This window comes from Brachyhypopomus gauderio, chromosome 4, assembly GCF_052324685.1.
Source record: "Brachyhypopomus gauderio isolate BG-103 chromosome 4, BGAUD_0.2, whole genome shotgun sequence".
NCBI lineage: Eukaryota > Metazoa > Chordata > Actinopteri > Gymnotiformes > Hypopomidae > Brachyhypopomus > Brachyhypopomus gauderio.
Window position 1 is genome coordinate 22,176,498 of NC_135214.1, and position 16,924 is coordinate 22,193,421.

Below are 16,924 nucleotides of genomic sequence, written 5' to 3' on the forward strand. Positions count from 1 at the left end.
GGATGAGGTTCACACAGCTGTGTGGTATAACTCACCGCCTCCACCAGGCTGTGTGCACTCCCTCTGTGCTGCAGGTACTGACTGTAGTTGCAGGGCGGGACCTGCAGGTGGGCTGGGGTTGGCGTGGCCGATCTGTGCGACCAATTGCGGCCCTGCTGGGTGTACCAGGAGCTGCGGCGGGTCAACGCCGGCGTGCTGCTGGCGCTGGGCGTGGCTCCGTGCCAGTCCACCTGGATCAGGGGGGTGTAGGGTGGGGGCGTGGCTGGGGGCGTGACCCACGAGTGGATGGAGCGAGTAGAAGAGGGTCGTGCTCGGCTGGAGTCCAGACCGGCTACAGCCATCACCTAGGCAACAGGGGGACCATGGTTACTGCGTGAAAAATTAGTAATGCAAGAGTTGTGTGTGGATACGTGCATGTTTGGTTTGTAATACGTGGGCTGAACTGTAAGCACAGCTAATATTGTCTAATAATATACCTATTTATAGATCATTAGCCTAATACTGTAATTGATTTAAAAAATCAATAAATTGTCATTTATTGTGAATGTTGTAGAGTACAGATATTCTCTACTAGTGTATAGTGTTTATACTCACTATATATTAGAGTTCTTATTCACATGAACATCTTAGGTGTGTGCGCGCATGTGTATGTGTATGTGTGTATGTGTGTGTGCGTGTGTGTGTGTGTGTGTATGTGTGTGTATGTGTATGTGTGTGTGTGTGTGTGTAGGTGTGTGTGTGTGTGTGCGCATGTGTATGTGTGAGTGTGTGTGTGTGTGTGTGTGTGCGTGTGTATGTGTGTGTGTGTGTGTGTGTGTGTGTGTGTGTGTGTGTGTGTGTGTATGTGTATGTGTGTGTGTGTGTGTGTGTGTGTGTGTGTGTGTGTGTGTGTATGTGTGTGTGTGTGTGTGTGTGTGTGTGCGTGTGCGTGTGCGTGTGCGTGTGTGTGTGTGTGTGTGTGTGTGTGTGTGTGTGTGTGTTTCTCTATGGTACCTGATGCTGCATCAGCTGCAGAGGTAAAGCAGTGTGAGGATGAGGAGGGACAGGAGGAAGGAGGTCCTGGCTGCTTCGTCTGCGCCTGCGCTCCAAACCGAAGGAGGGACGTCGAGAAGCTGCGCAGGAGGACGAGGACACCGGTCACCAGGGGCAACGGCACGAGCTACCCATAACTACCCCCGCAACTACCCTCACACAGGCAGTAACGGCCGGCGATCTAAGAGAAGCCAACCGTTAGCCTTCCAAGGATTTCTCCACAACATCAAACAAGAGCACGTTTTACTGTGGGTTAGGGTTAGAGCAAATGAATACAAGTTCTTATCTGTCATGAGGAAAAGTCATACATGTGAATGGCATAAATTTTGTGTACGTTATTTTTGACAATAATATGTTCGTGTTATTAATTTTGAATGCTACATCAGTTCTAACACTGTTTCTACCAGTATACCACTCAGATATTGTTACAGGTATGAAAATCTACGTTTATGACAAACATCAATAGTATTTTTGTAAGAGGGGTGTGACTCCATATGAGTTCTGAGCAGGTTTATTTAGGAATACCAATAAGCAGTTTGAACCTGTACCAATGTGAGCACTGAGAATGTTTTAAGTGCAGCTCACTCTGGGGTGTCGAGGGGAGGAGCCTCCTTTTTGGCCACGCCTTGGGGTCCTGGCAGATAGGCTGCTCCTCATCATCGTTGTAGAATGACTCTGAATCCGGGTAGCCGTGAGGAACGCCTGGCTCAAAATCACTTCCAGGGTCCTGATACTCCCTGTGTGGCCTAGAGAGAATGAATAAAGCTCAGCCTACACAGTAAAATCAGGCACTTTCATATAACAGAAATAAAACATCACTTAAAATGAATGTAAAGAGAATAAAGAGCAGAAATGACTAAGTGCTACTTTTTTTAAAGGGCAAATCTTTTGACAGCACAGGTGGTGTCATGGCGTTACCTGTCCCCACCAAGCATGAGGTCGTCCTCCTGAAACTCCTCCCCACTGTAGTACTCCCCTGAGACTCTGTCATCATCACTGACATCACTGTGGGCGGAGTCTTCTCGGCAGATGGTGGAATAGCAACCAGCTGTCGAGTCTGACCTGGAAGTGATTGGAACGTGATTTGTATTTTAATTCATATAAGTTGACATAAATTACTGTTACTGAAGATAGGTTCCATATGGCAGATAAAAAAATATTGATAATTTACTGTTAGGAAACACTGTCAAGAGATTTGGTCTTCAATAGGCACTAAAATGCCTAAAATGATTGCACAGTACATGAACTCTGGGGGTGGGGCTACTCAGGATGAATGTACTTCATTAACATGTTAATTTGCTGGTCCTAGCCCAGCTTTCATTTACTATGAGTCATTTTTGCTGTGAAATGATATTTTATGTCACAATGAGAATGTGATATACATAAATGAATGGATGTATTTTTACAGACGGGTTATAACAGTACCTAATGTAGGTTTCATAGTAGCGTGGTCTGTTCAGCCAGAGAGCGGTGAGAAACATGCGAACGCACATGCATGAACGCACAGAAAGGTGGAGGCCGGGTGGATGGATTGGATGGAGAAGATAAGATAGAAAGACCAAACAGATGAGATAAGAGACGTCACTAGGTGTCATTTTTTCGCAGACATGTGCTGTCACTCAACGTGACTCGACGGCAGTGCTCAGGCATCACCTTGACAGGATGATGTCAAGGTGATGTCAGGATGATGTCAGAGTGATGTCAGGATAATATCAGGGTAATGTCAGGGTGATGTCAGGAGGATCACCCTGACATCACCCTGACATCACCTTGACATCATCCTGACATCACTCTGACATCACCTTGACATCATCCTGACATCACCCTGACATTACCCTGATATTATCCTGACATCACTCTGACATCATCCTGACATCACCTTGACATCATCCTGACATCACTCTGACATCACCCTGACATCATCATGACATTTGTGGTCAGTCTAACCCTCCTGTGGTCAGTCCAGCATTTCTGTGGTCAGTCTAACCCTCCTGTAATTAGCTGACCGATGGTAGTTTGCTTTCATCTCTTCACAGACGTGCTATATTTCCACTGGTCTCTCTCAACATTCTGGACATTTTTATATATGTATAAATACTTATAATTATGCTGTGTTCTTATGTAGAAGTGCATTTAGAGAATTAATGCTATACCAAACTATTAGCTAAATGCCTATTAGCAGAGTGAACTGTATAACAAATTGCATAGCGCCATTTCAAATATAGATAAAGTAAAGACAGTGAATATAATGTGTTGTCTGGTGACTGTGTGTGTGATTTTGAAGGCGTTTAACTTCTTACTGTAGAGTTAACGAACGGTTTGAGTGTTTGAGGTGTAGAGCCTCCACTCACCTCTTCAGATCAGACCTTTGGTGCGATTCTCCGTCACCCTTGAGGTTGAGGTAGGGACTTGGGGAAGACACGCCTCTCCTGGAGGGCCAATCAGGGCCGAGGGCAAGGGGCGCACACTGCCCGCCATTGGCCAGGGCGTTCCCGCACGGTGCGTTGGCATTGTTGAGGTTGGTGTTGGAGGACTCTGGAGGTTTGAGGTATGAAAGGCTGGGGTTGGACCGGGAGCACATGTGGGGGCGCCGATTGGGGGCATACAGCGGGTGTGGGCACGGCTCCACCTGCACATAGAAGGGGAGGGGCGGGACTTGCAATGGGCGCTGGGTGACATTGGTGGAGTGGGAGGGACCCCGGTGGTCCCCATTTATATGATTGAGATGGTTTCCAAAGAGGCCTCCATTTCTCTGGAAGAGAGACGGGGGGACACAGTCATTCATATCTGATGTTCTCTTACATCAGTACATTCCATAAAAAGGCCTTCATGGGTGGGGGGAATATTAATTTCTATAAGTAACCAGAACACCACATCTAGTCTCGTCTACATCATTACACAATCTGATTACGTGATCTAGAAGCCATCCGCTTTCTTACTGCACATATACCGTGGTATCTGACATAGGATCAGTCTACACTGATTCTATTAGTTGTGTACACAAGTCACAAATACCCTAAAAACACAGCTGTTTAAATCACATAAGTATCAAAAGTAAAGAAAATAATAAATAATAATAAATAAAATAAAGTATGTCAGCTTCATGTGAGCGCAGGACTGAGGACACATCATCTCATAACGCTACAGTGTCCTAACTTTTACATTAGCAGACATCGTTCTGAGGACACATCATCTCATAACGCTACAGTGTCCTAACTTTTACATTAGCAGACATCGTTCTGAGGACACATCATCTCATAACGCTACAGTGTCCTAACTTTTACATTAGCAGACATCGTTCTGAGGACACATCATCTCATAACGCTACAGTGTCCTAACTTTTACATTAGCAGACATCGTTCTGAGGACACATCATCTCATAACGCTACAGTGTCCTAACTTTTACATTAGCAGACATCGTTCTGAGGACACATCATCTCATAACGCTACAGTGTCCTAACTTTTACATTAGCAGACATCGTTCTTCAATCTACGTCAATCTTTTACATCTCTCATTCACGGCTCATAAAATGACTGCAATGATTTACAGTTTAGTTAAATTCACACTAGCAGAGTCACAGGCTGAAAAACCTTTGACATGCTACTGGAACAATTTGTCCTGGAAAAATGCAATTTTTTATAAAGACTGTAGTGACAGAAAAGTTGTTTTCTACCCTGTAAATGTCTTCCTCCTCATCAGGATTAAACTCCACCAGACCTTCATCTTGTAGGTCACATGATATGGCTCTGCGAATCTCAGGGCCAATATCATGTAGTGTGCGGAGACCAGCCTACAATGAGACGGCAACAGGAATCACACACACACACACACACACACACACACACACACACACACACCCACGCATGCACTTCATTTCATTTCCTTTCCTACTCTCATTCATTGCTTAATCCATCCTTAATACAAACATTTTTCATGTCTAACTATTGGACAATTTCATTAGCACTTATCTCTCAGACTCGGGAGGCCGTAGTACCATGGCAGCTTACCTGAAGTGCGGCGGTTGTGTTGTGGTTGGACATGTGCTGTCCCACGAGGCCGAGCTCTTTGCGTTTCTTGAATTTCCTAAAGTAGTCCTGTATCAGGAAAGTGGCATAGAACTTCCCCACGGTTATTTCGTCATCTGAGTGAACAGACCACACAAGGCCTTTCTGGGTCACAATAACAGCAAGGGCCTGAGAAGTGAGTCCTGATGAACTCACTGAAAAAATCTAGAGATGCTTCTAATTCCACCATCTTACAAACAAGGCAGAAAAGACAAATGTTGTGTGCTCCAGAAAAGCTGTGTGATATTTATGTTCCTCTAGGGCAGGGGTTCTCAACTGGGACCCGGGACCAACATTTGTTCATTGTCATTAAATCGTGACCCACTTTTAAACAATACAAATGTTTTTGTAAAAACAATTTAAAGGGTTAACAATTGTGCTTACCATGGCAACAAAATTGATTCACATGCAGGGCCCCAGCCAAAAAAAATTACTCAAGGAGCCAGTGACTCCTAAGAGGAAAAAATCAGGCGCCAATAACTTTTTCTAGGTGCCATAATAAAATACAAACTAATAAGCATTGCAACACTCACATCAGATCAGCTGTTATTTAGTATTTCTGTCGTACAACATCACTGATGACTCTCTTCCTTGTAACTGCGGTTAAATTGGTTTCATGTTCACATATTCACAATTAGACATGTTATTTAAATGTACTACTGTCACTATCTACAAATTACCTTAACATGGATGAAAGTGGCGGTGGTAAAGGCCCCAGAGTTTTTCTGCAAAAAATTCAATAGCTTTCAAACGATCCTTCATAAGACCATAAAACAAATTACACATTAACTGCATCCTAAACAACAACCTACAACTCAGATATGGGTATTTATACCTTGCACCAATTTGTGGTGGTCAGTTTTTGTCAAATATTTCAATAACATTTAACAGGTCCATCATAAGAGCATAAAACAAGTTATATTACATTAAGTGCATCCTAAACAACAACCTTGTTTTATGGTCTTATGATGGACCGGTCCATTTTAAACGGCCGTTTAAAAGCTACTGAAATTTTGAGACAAACACTGACCACTGCAAATTGGTACAAGGTAGAAACACCCATTCAAGAGTTGTAAGCTGTAGGATGCACTTTGTGTAATAGCCTAGAACTTGTTTTGTGGACTTATAATGGATTGTTTAAAAGCTATTGAAATAATTGGGCAAAAACTGACCACCACAAATTGGTGAAAGGTATAAATACCCATCTCTGAGTTATACATTGTTGTTTAGGATGCACTTAATTGAATATAACTTCTTTGGTGGTCTTAGATGGGCCGTTTAAATGCTATTGAAATGCAAAAAACAGAGTGCGCAGTGCTCTGGGGCCTTTATGACCGCCATGGTCATGTGTAGACAGTGCCTTAGACGTTGCAGCGGTGACAGAAGTACATGTTGTTTACTATTTAAAATACGTCTATTCCTGACATAAAACAAAGTTGTAGATGTTTGTCTTGGTTGGCAGAAATATGAATTTGCATATTCTGGCACTTTTGTTAATACTGTCATAAAGTTATTGAATAAAGAATTCCGAATATGCGAACGTGAAACTAACTTTACCAAGTTTCCTAGTATGAATATGAGGGACTTTTGATCCCAAAAAAAAAAAAATTAACTTAAAACTATGTACAGTTATAAAGGAGTGTGTCCTCTTATGGTCCCACGGAGATGTAGACTGTCCCTTCGTTATTTTCAACAAGCTAACGCTTAGTGCTAAAGTTTCAGCTCGGCTGCTTCGCGAGTCACGTGATCGGATTCCCCCATTTGTTGATGGGCAGAGACGAACATGTGAGTGGAGCTACAGCATATCGATTAACTTTAAAATACTAACTCAAAACAAAATGGTGGATATTTTTACAATTACAAAAAATCCTCACCCATAAAAAAATAATGCTGCTGTATCACCTACCTCCACTGGCGAGTGAAATAATTATATTACTCACAAATTAATATTTATGGCCGCAATTGCGATCATTTTAGTCGAAGTCTGAAGCCCTGATATGTGCCTCCGTCTTTTTTCAAGATAAAAGACAAGTACAAAATTAGAAGAGTATTTTTTAATTAATTGTGTGTTTTTTTTTTACTGTCCGTGACCCACCCAGAACGTGTCCGTGACCCACCAGTTGAGAACCACTGTTCTAGGGTACATGTAGATATTATTTCTCCCAGTATGGCTCTTGAAGTATAATGAATCACAGCAGTAAAGTGGAGGATTAAAATGGCCACCAACCCCCAGCTTTGTTCATTTTTATTTTTTTGCATTTACAACTTCAGTGTCATGATTACAGTGGCACAGTTGCTACCTTTCCATTGCAACAACCTTTGCATTTTGTAAGCCTGTTTATCTGTTTATCACTGTGCATCGATGGTAAACGTGAAACATTCAGTTCACGGCTGAGCTGTACCGTTTCCATGGAAACCTGCTGTAACAAGGTGTGCGTCTCTACATAACGGGATGCCCGGGGCTGGATTACATTACATAACTGCCATAGCGTTCTGGTCTCCTTCAACACACTCCATCCATCACCAGTGTTACACAACAGTTACGTCTAAGGCAGAATTTCCATGTAATTTCTGTGTGTTAAAGTGTGTGACTGCGCTGTCTTGGTAACCCACATCTCCAAATAACCTCAAGCAATAAGCCAGCCCAAAACAAGGACACTTGTGCATTTTTGCCAAGCACTACAGATAAGGGTCTGAGTCACGGTGAAGAAACAAGATTGGGGGGGGGGGGGGGGGGGGGGTTGGGGGGGGTCAGCTAGTTCCATGCCACTGGCCGAAAAACAGAACTGCTTTAGATCAGCAGTGCAAGGAGGTAGAGAGGGGGAGAGAAAGACACTGGCAACATAAGCATATGAGAGAGAGAGAGAGAGAGAGAGAGAGAGAGAGAGAGAGAGAGAGAGAGAGAGAGAGAATTAACAGGTGACAGAGCAAGCCAACACGTCAGCAAGAGGATCACACTCTAGAATGGTGTGAGGGACATTTTGGAATGGTGTTAGGGGGACATTCTAGAATGGTGTGAGGGACATTTTGGAATGGTGTGAGGGACATTTTGGAATGGTGTGAGGGGGACATTCTAGAATGGTGTGAGGGGGACATTCTAGAGTGGTGTGAGGGACATTTTGGAATGGTGTGAGGGGGACATTCTAGAATGGTGTGAGGGGGACATTCTGAAATGGTGTGAGGGGGACATTCTGGAATGGTGTGAGACGTGTGGTGTGAGGGACACTCGAGGGTAGCCATGACTAGCTATCATCAGCACAGATTGGCAGTTTCTTTAAATTCCATTGAAAATGAGTGACTCGATGATTGGCACTGCTTCAGAAAGAACTGACACAAATGCAGTTTAGTTATACTGTAGGTGTGGATATTGTTGACTTTCCACAAACAGGGTTGCTCCAAATATATAGATGTTCCTCTTGTAAATTTTTATTACAGTCAGGACCAGTTTTTGACAGTTAGCCCCTCCCAGAGCTGTCATTCATGTATGTTTTGTATAAGCACCTAGGAGATGGTCTGGCCTGCCAGTGGATGTGCCGATGCCGTGGTTAGATGTACTGATGCCGGGGTTGGATGTGCCATCGCCACAAGAGGACGCGCTGATGGCATCTCCTACCTGATGTTCACCATCTGCACTGAAGGGACTGTGACTCCTCTTCCTGGAGTTAGAACTATAACTATATTACTATATTTGAACTATAAATACAGACTTGTGTTAACGGGCCGCCCAGTGGAGGATGGGTTCCCTTTTGAGTCTTGGTCCTCCCGAGGTTTCTTCCTAATCTCCACCATCATAGGGAGTTTTTCTTTGCCACTGTCGCCTCTGGCTTGATCTGGGATCTGGACCCATACGATTGTAAAGCTGCTTTGTGGCAATGTGTTGTAAAAAGCGCTATATAAATAAATTTCTCTTTGACTTTTGTTTTGTTAGCCATGTGCGTGTTCCCACACCCCTCGTAATCATATTCAGGTGTTTCATGTTTAGTCTGGACTTTATATCCTATGTTTGGTCTTGTCTGTTACTGGTAATTGTTAAATGTTTCCTGGTACAGCCTCTCCTGTTTGCGTGTTGTAAGTTTATATACGGGTTGTTCTTTGTGTGCATTATGTCTTTGTGTGTTGCTTTTGTTTCTTGTTCTGACTCGGATTTGACCCAAGCCTGTTTATACGTCCATGATTTTGGAATTCCCTTTAATAAACCTTGTTCTTCTCACCGTTTGTGTCCGCCATATCGCTCCATGAAACACTTGTGGCATCACAGACAGGTTTTTTATTTAACAGTGTGTGTGTGTGTGTGTGTGTGTGTGTGTGTGTGTGATAACAGATCTAACTTTCTGTGCAAATACAGCAGAACCTATTAACGGTATATGACTCTCAACTCAACCACATCTCAACACAAGGTTTGCATCTGTGTGCATTTGTGTACACATGCCTGCGTGAGAGACAGTAACCTTATCTACTCTTGAAGTTGCTATTGTCACATCTTTAACCTTGTTCTCATGAAAGACATTAAAATGAAGACAAAAACATAAAAAAATGAGTAGAATGTGTGTGCGTGCGTGTATGTGTGCATGGCGTGTGTGTGTGGCATGTGTGTGTGTGTGGCATGTGTGTGTGCTTCTAACCTCCTGCAGGTGGTACGACTTGATCCAGAAGTTTTGAACTAGTTCTCTTCCAGATCCTCCTAATCACAGCCCTCAGTTCCTCATTGGCCTGTTCCAAATTTCCTGATACACATACACACACACACACACACACACACACACACACACACAATGATACTACATTAATTTAAATAGTCCTGACTAGAAGTAAAGGACTTAAAAAACCAAATACATCAAGCCCAGGAGAGAGAGTGAGAGAGCGAGAGAGAGAGAGAGAGAGATTCCTTAAGCTGAAACACCTTTAATAATGACATTGTAATGAACTGCTAGTGAAGCGTTCACCTTCAGTCTTGATCTTCAGTGCGGTTCTGACCAAAGCAAACAGGGTAGCGTTGAACATGACTGTACCGTCACTGTTTAGAGGCATGTTCATGGCAACCAGACGCTGAAAAACACAATGAACTCAACTGTACCGTCACTGTTTAGAGGCATGTTCATGGCAACCAGATGTTAAAAACACACTGATAGATCATTTGTCTCTACGACATTAGATTAGATTGTGTCACACAGAACAGCTCATTTGTCTCTTGGACAAATTATTACATGATAATTAATTTGCCTCTTTGTGTGAGCATCTGAGCTTGCTTGTGTGTTTGCGGCTTTGTAGGTGTGTGTTTGTGTGTGTGTTTGTGTGTGTGTGTGTGTGTGTGTGTGTGTGTGTGTGTCTGTGTGTGAGTGTAAACCAAGCAGTGGGAGAGAGAATGAGATAAAGAGAAACAGTCAGTGCCTGTGTGAGACAGTGTGAGAGTGTGAGACAGTGTGGCCTTTCTGTGAAAGACCTTCACTTTGTAGCTAAAGTGTCTTTGTTCTTGTAGCTCTGAGTGTTCCCAGATGTTCCTCTGTGTGCACATTTGTGTGTCTGGGTTTGAGGACGTGTCCTCAGTTTAGCTATTAACATTTTTGTGTGTTTGACCCTATATTTATCTGCAGGTCATTAGTGCATCTTCAGTTTTCATTCTTGAGAGTATTTGCATCCTCAGTGTTGAATATATTTTTGTAACTATTTGTGGTGTGCATGTGTGTGTGCACGTGTGTGTGTGTGTGTGTGTGTGTGTGTGTGTGTGTGTGTGTGTGCGTGCGTATGCATGCGTGCATATGTGCGTGTGTGTATGTGTGTATGTGTGTGCGTGTGTGTGAGTGGGTGTGTGTGTGTGTGTGTGTGTGTGTGCATGCGTGCGTACGTGTGTGTGTATGTGTGTGTGGGTGTTTGTGCGTGCGTGTGTATGTGTGTCCCAGTACCTTGCAAGCCACTCTGTGGGGACAGAGTTTGCCGAAGCCCAATGGTGGTTGAATTCTACGCAGCAACGTTACCACATCCAGATGCTTAATCCTCCCTCTGAGAGAACACACACACACACACACACACACACACACACACACGATCAGTACCACCACACATACACACACACACAATCAGTAGCACACACACCCACACACCCACACCATCAGTACCACCGTACACACACACACACACACATGTACACACACACACACACACACACACACACACACACACACACACACACACACACACACACACACAACATGTACACGCACACACACACGATCAGTACCACGACACACACACGCATGTACACACACACACACACACACACACAAGCATGTACACACACACACGCGCATGTACACCCACACACACACGATCAGTACCACCACACACACACACACATGATCAGTACCACCACACACACGCATGTACACCCACACACACACGTACACACACCCACAGACACACGCATGTACACTCACACACACAATCAGTACCACCACACACACACGCGCATGTAGACCCACACACACACGAGCATGTAGACCCACACACACACGATCAGTACCACCACACACACACACGTACACCCACACACACACACGCATGTACACCCACACACACACACATACACACGCATGTACACCCACACTCACACACACACACACGCATGTACACTCATACACACACACGCCCACATGTACACCCACACACACACACGATCAGGACCACCACACATACACACGCATGTACACCCACACTCACACACACGATCAGTAACACCACACACACACACATACGATCAGTACCACCACACACACACACACGCATGTACACCCACACACACGATCAGTACCACCACACACACGCATGTACACCCACACACACACGATCAGTACCACCACACACACACACACATATGTACACCCACACACACACGATCAGTACCACCACACACAAATAAGCATGTACACCCACACACATGCATGTACACCCACACACACAAGCATGTACACACTCACACACATACAGACGAAAACACCCAGGCTCACTTTGCCTCCGGATCATATTCAGACCAAATCCTCTTAAACTCATCCAGATGATGCGGTCCCAGGATTGACCAATCACGTGTCAGATAGTCAAAATTGTCCATGATGACCGCCACAAACAAATTGATGATCTGGAAGAAAGCATCAATCAAAACAAACAGACCTGGTGAAGGTGTGTGTGTGTGTGTGTGTGTGTGTGTGTGTGTGTGTGTGTGTGTGTGTGTGTGCGTGTGTGTGTGTGTGTGTGTGTGTGTGTGTGTGTGTGAGTGAATGTTCAGGGTGGTTGGAGCGTATGGAACCGTGGGGTTTCATGTACCAGGAAGGCACACAGCATGTAGAAGCTGATGAAGTAGATGATGGCAAAGCTACTGCCACAGGTCTTCTCCTCACCAGCGTTGTAGTCCGACTCAGAGTCACACAGTTTACCGGGCAGACATGCCAACATAATCTCCTGCCAAGCCTCACCTGTAGCGCATCTGAGAAAGAGAGACAGGGACAGAGAGAGAGAGAGAGAGAGAGAGAGAGAGAGAGAGAGAGAGAGAGAGAGAGAGAGAGAGAGTGGGAAGATGAAAACATGAAAAAAATTAATAGAAAAGTAGTGTGTACCTACTGTGTTGCGATCAATGTCATATTTGGCGCATACCTAAACAAGAGGAGTACGGCTTGTGGAAAAGTCTGGAAGTTGTTGTTGCGGTTGATGTGGGTGCCGTCTACCATCGCTATCTTCCCGAAAACCTGAACCATGAGCGGGTATGAACACAAATCAACACTCAGCGCAAAACCTACATGCTCTGAGCCAGTGGCTAGACTGGCCAACCTCGAGGAACCAGTAACGGTGATTTTCTGGGGGTTCTCCTCCACATAAATATTCAAACTGACTTTGATTAACGTGGCAACTTTTAATGCATAACAATCACAAAAGTATGAACCATTATTATGCACTGTGCAAACGCAGGGATGATGAGGGGGCTGTCAGGGAGGCAGGGGCCCGTCCTCGTCCTGTGGGCAGCAGGGTGACTAGTCATTCAGCTGGATACCCTTCTGTTAAACTGTACCCACCACCACCTGCTGCCATGTGAAAAATTACAGTATGCTGGATATTTCTTTACCTGCATCCCAATGACAGCATAAATGAAGAAGAGCATGGCTATCAATAAAGCCACATAGGGCAGGGCCTGAGAGAGAGAGAGAGAGAGAGAGAGAGATAGAGAGAGAGAAAGATTAATCTTCAACATCCTGTTCCTGTTCAGTATCCTGTTATTTGATGAACAAGCTAACAGCTAACACGGCGCACTCAGCACACCTGAAAGGACTTGATGAACGTCCACAGCAGGGTCCTAATGCCCTCCCCCCTGCTGAGTAGCTTCACCAAACGCATGACACGAAACAGGCGGAAGAACGTGATGGAGATGCGCGCGCTGTCCTCCGTGTTCTGAAGACCAGAAACAGGGTGTGAGGGAACAGTTTCACCAAGCCCAACAAAACCACAACAAACTCAAAAGAAACAACACAGAAGGGGTAAAAGTCATAACACACTTCACAAAAAGCAAAAGATGGAAAGGGTGATGGGAAATGTATGCTTTTTAATGCATTTCTAAAGTCTCAATATGCCTACAATTCCCATCAGGTAAAAGGAAGAGTCACAGGAAGTCACACATAGTATTTTGGGAGTTCTTTTTCGCTTCTGATCCTGTTTGGTTATGTGTAGCTCTATGTGTGCTTGAGACATTTCAGGCAGGGACATGTGGAGAATATCATCTATGTTGACATAAATGATTAGATCCACAAATACTGTGAACATGGACTCCTGTTCTCATCTGTCCTCTGTCATTGTCCATGCCTTTGGGTAGTTTTACTTTGAGACACATGCGTTTAATAGTTCTGGCCTCTCAGTAAACATTCAAAAATTTCTTCATTCTCACAAAAACACAGAACAAAACACAACAGTACAGCCTTTCTTGTGAAAACAGTCAAGGTGCACATACAAGAACAAAAATTAAAACATCAAACAGAGACCTTCACCCAAAATGCTAACACTGTAAAACATGAATGACTAGCATGTCTAGCAGAGGCTAATTAGCATGCTAAATAGCCACCACTAATTTCCATCACTCAGTCTTGCCATGTTAGCTTAACTGGGTGAAGTATTTCTTTAACACAACATCAATCATCAGTGGAGGGGCGGGGCTTCTTACCCCTGGCTTCACTGCCACAACTACAGGAACTTCTGTCTGCTTAAAGATCAAAGGGCCGATGTTACAACCTCCCTTCATGACATCTTTAATATAATGTCATTTAGTGAATGCTAGTAAAGATTATGTAAACAACACATTCTAACAAACTGCTTTTCAAGTCAGTGATGGTGATGTACGAGGGTAAACCCTAAACGTCATGTCTAGACATGTCATTTAAAAGATGGAGATTCAAACACATACACCAAGCATGTACATTTAATATGATTCAGTTTTTATTATATCTATTAAGATAATACTTACTGTGAATCTTACAGGTTACTTATGTACTAACATTACTACCACAAAACTATCTGTCTGCCTGTCTGTTCTTATCTCATTCCTCTCTGTAATGTTCTTTGAACTGTTACTGGGATTAGGCTACAATAGTTCAAATACAGATATAAAGTATAAAAGTAAATGGCATTTCCGCTACATCCCTGATGCTAACTTAATTAACTTAAATCAAATCAGACTCGTTAAATCAGGCTAAACAAATTAACTGAAAAAAAATTGCTTGGCTGGTGCCTTGTCCGATATGTATAAAACATGTTATAAAAATAATGTTCATATTTAGATTCTATAGCATATGATGGTGTAATGAAGAATGTTCACAGTAGGTTTGGGCCGTGACTATATTCCAGGTGTTCTTGTCCTACACACACTTGTCCTACACACAGGCTCTCAGCCCATTTCAAAGCCAGCATTAACAGTTGAGTAAATTGCAAACAACAATCACCAAAAGACCTGTCATAACAAGTGACGTCAGACAAAAAAAGTACACTCAGATACAACTACAACCATCTCAAGAATACATCAATAATTCTTATACATGGTTTAATATGTGTGTGTGTGTGTGTGTGTGTGTGTGTGTGTGTGTGTGTGTGTGTGTGTGTGTGTGTGTGTGTGTGTGTGTGTGAATGTACAGACAGTACACACTGGTACTGTGTATACTGAACACACAGTAGCCGGAGGCGAGTATATATGACAATAAATATCAATCCATTTGCAATACAAAGCATGAAATCATAGAAGCATAAGTGGGGCTGCAGGGTCTTGTAAATACCTCAGAGGGACGTTTCTTACACACAGCGGGACTTACCCGCCCTATTTCACTGACTACACAGCAAGCTGGACCACATGTGGAACCCTCTTGCATTGACATTGAACAAGCTAGAGAGAGACATTTGAGGACTACAAGACCCATCACTTAAGACACAATCAGCCAGTCACGCAAGCATGCCACTACTTACATTGATCTCTGTGACTGCAATGTCAGCGACGCTACCCACAACAATTAAGGCATCAAAAGTGTTCCATGCATCGGCAAAATAGTGCTGATCAGAGCCACCGAGCGAGACATGGGGGAGACGAATGAGCGAGAGAAAGGTGGAGATGAGAGAAAGACAAGACACAAAAGAAAGCCAAAGTTATGATGATGATGCAGCCATAGAAACAGATGAAGAGGAAGCACTTTGTTTGAGGAAGGTCACTTTTATGTTGAAGGAGCACTGTGATTGAGAAACATCACCTTCATGTTGATGCAAAATACTGACAGGCTCACACAAAAAAAATCTTAAGATTGATCCATGCAGAACCTTCTTTCATCCTTTCTTATCTAGCATGACTTACAGTCTGCTTTGACCTCTGCTATAAGCTGCTCACTGTAAAATTAAGCTAAAGACTCTCGCAAGCACAGTGCCTCCCCATCCGAGCTTTGTTACCATAGATACAGACCTAAAAGACTCTTGAACGGTTGGTGAGCAACAAATTCACGTTTCACATGTTTCCATACTGTAATTAAATGATGCCTCTAAAACACGTCCAAATTTAGGTTCTTTCAACTTTTTCTGATTTATACACACTAGCATTGTTAACAAGTAACGGAACTAACACCAAATCGTCCCTTCAATGAAATTGCACCATATCTGGACTGCAGGTATCTGGATCTATGGTTTCCACTCTGAAGGTCAACCTCATTATAGACAGTATGGACAGAATTTTGCCGGGGTGTCATATGGCACGGGACCCACGCCCTACGACGCCCGAGAGTTGGGAGGGAGGAACATGGAGGTGGAGTGAGCGGGTGGAGTGAGCGGGTGGAGTGAACATGCACCCAGGCTGTACTCACATCTACCTGACTCAGAATGATGTCTACTACGCTGCCAATGACGACCAGGGCATCAAACACATTCCAGGCATCGCCAAAATAGCCCTACGCAAAGAAGTTTTGGCGTCGCGCCAGGAAGGAGGGATGAGGGCAAAGAGAGGGGTCCAGGATAAAGAGAAGGAGAGAAAGGGATTACTACCACTTCTTGGGATTATCATAGGGATGCATTTGGGATGCCTTGGAGAGGAAGTCCTACCAAGCGTTTACCAAGGCAAACAGGGTCCAAATGTCAGAATCTCCACTTAGGCAAAGCAGTGGACCACGTTCTATACGGAGGAATCGCGGAGAGCAAGGTTCTCGCATAACATCTGGCAACGTACCCTGGGTTTGAAGGCGATGAGTTTGAGGATCATCTCCACGGTGAAGACTCCCGTGAAGACCATGTTGAGGACGTCCATGGCGTAGTTAAAAAGGTGAGACTGACCATG

At 43.9% G+C, this 16,924-nt stretch overlaps 1 protein-coding gene across 15 annotated transcripts in view; it reads right to left on the minus strand.

Annotated features, from left to right (window-relative positions):
- cacna1db (calcium channel, voltage-dependent, L type, alpha 1D subunit, b) overlaps positions 1-16,924 on the minus strand; it is an 83,832-nt gene that overhangs the window by 3,845 nt on the left and 63,063 nt on the right. For 7 of the 15 annotated variants that reach the window (XM_077003042.1, XM_077003041.1, XM_077003034.1 and 4 more), the window contains 19 exons: positions 16,817-16,924; positions 16,458-16,541; positions 14,291-14,329; positions 13,399-13,527; positions 13,205-13,270; positions 12,739-12,830; positions 12,412-12,571; positions 12,099-12,226; positions 10,998-11,094; positions 10,041-10,143; positions 9,720-9,821; positions 5,041-5,174; positions 4,707-4,823; positions 3,384-3,784; positions 2,458-2,484; positions 1,951-2,094; positions 1,618-1,778; positions 994-1,112; positions 36-344 (listed from right to left, as the gene is read on the minus strand). The exon at positions 16,817-16,924 is cut by the window's right edge and continues 3 nt beyond it. In XM_077003042.1, the coding sequence (XP_076859157.1) occupies positions 36-344; positions 994-1,112; positions 1,618-1,778; positions 1,951-2,094; positions 2,458-2,484; positions 3,384-3,784; positions 4,707-4,823; positions 5,041-5,174; positions 9,720-9,821; positions 10,041-10,143; positions 10,998-11,094; positions 12,099-12,226; positions 12,412-12,571; positions 12,739-12,830; positions 13,205-13,270; positions 13,399-13,527; positions 14,291-14,329; positions 16,458-16,541; positions 16,817-16,924 (2,520 nt within the window). Of the gene's footprint in view, positions 1-35; positions 345-993; positions 1,214-1,617; positions 1,779-1,950; positions 2,095-2,457; positions 2,485-3,383; positions 3,785-4,706; positions 4,824-5,040; positions 5,175-9,719; positions 9,822-10,040; positions 10,144-10,997; positions 11,095-12,098; positions 12,227-12,411; positions 12,572-12,738; positions 12,831-13,204; positions 13,271-13,398; positions 13,528-14,290; positions 14,330-16,457; positions 16,542-16,816 lie in introns of those variants that run through there. The other 8 variants (XM_077003037.1, XM_077003032.1, XM_077003040.1 and 5 more) reach the window with 6 other exon arrangements.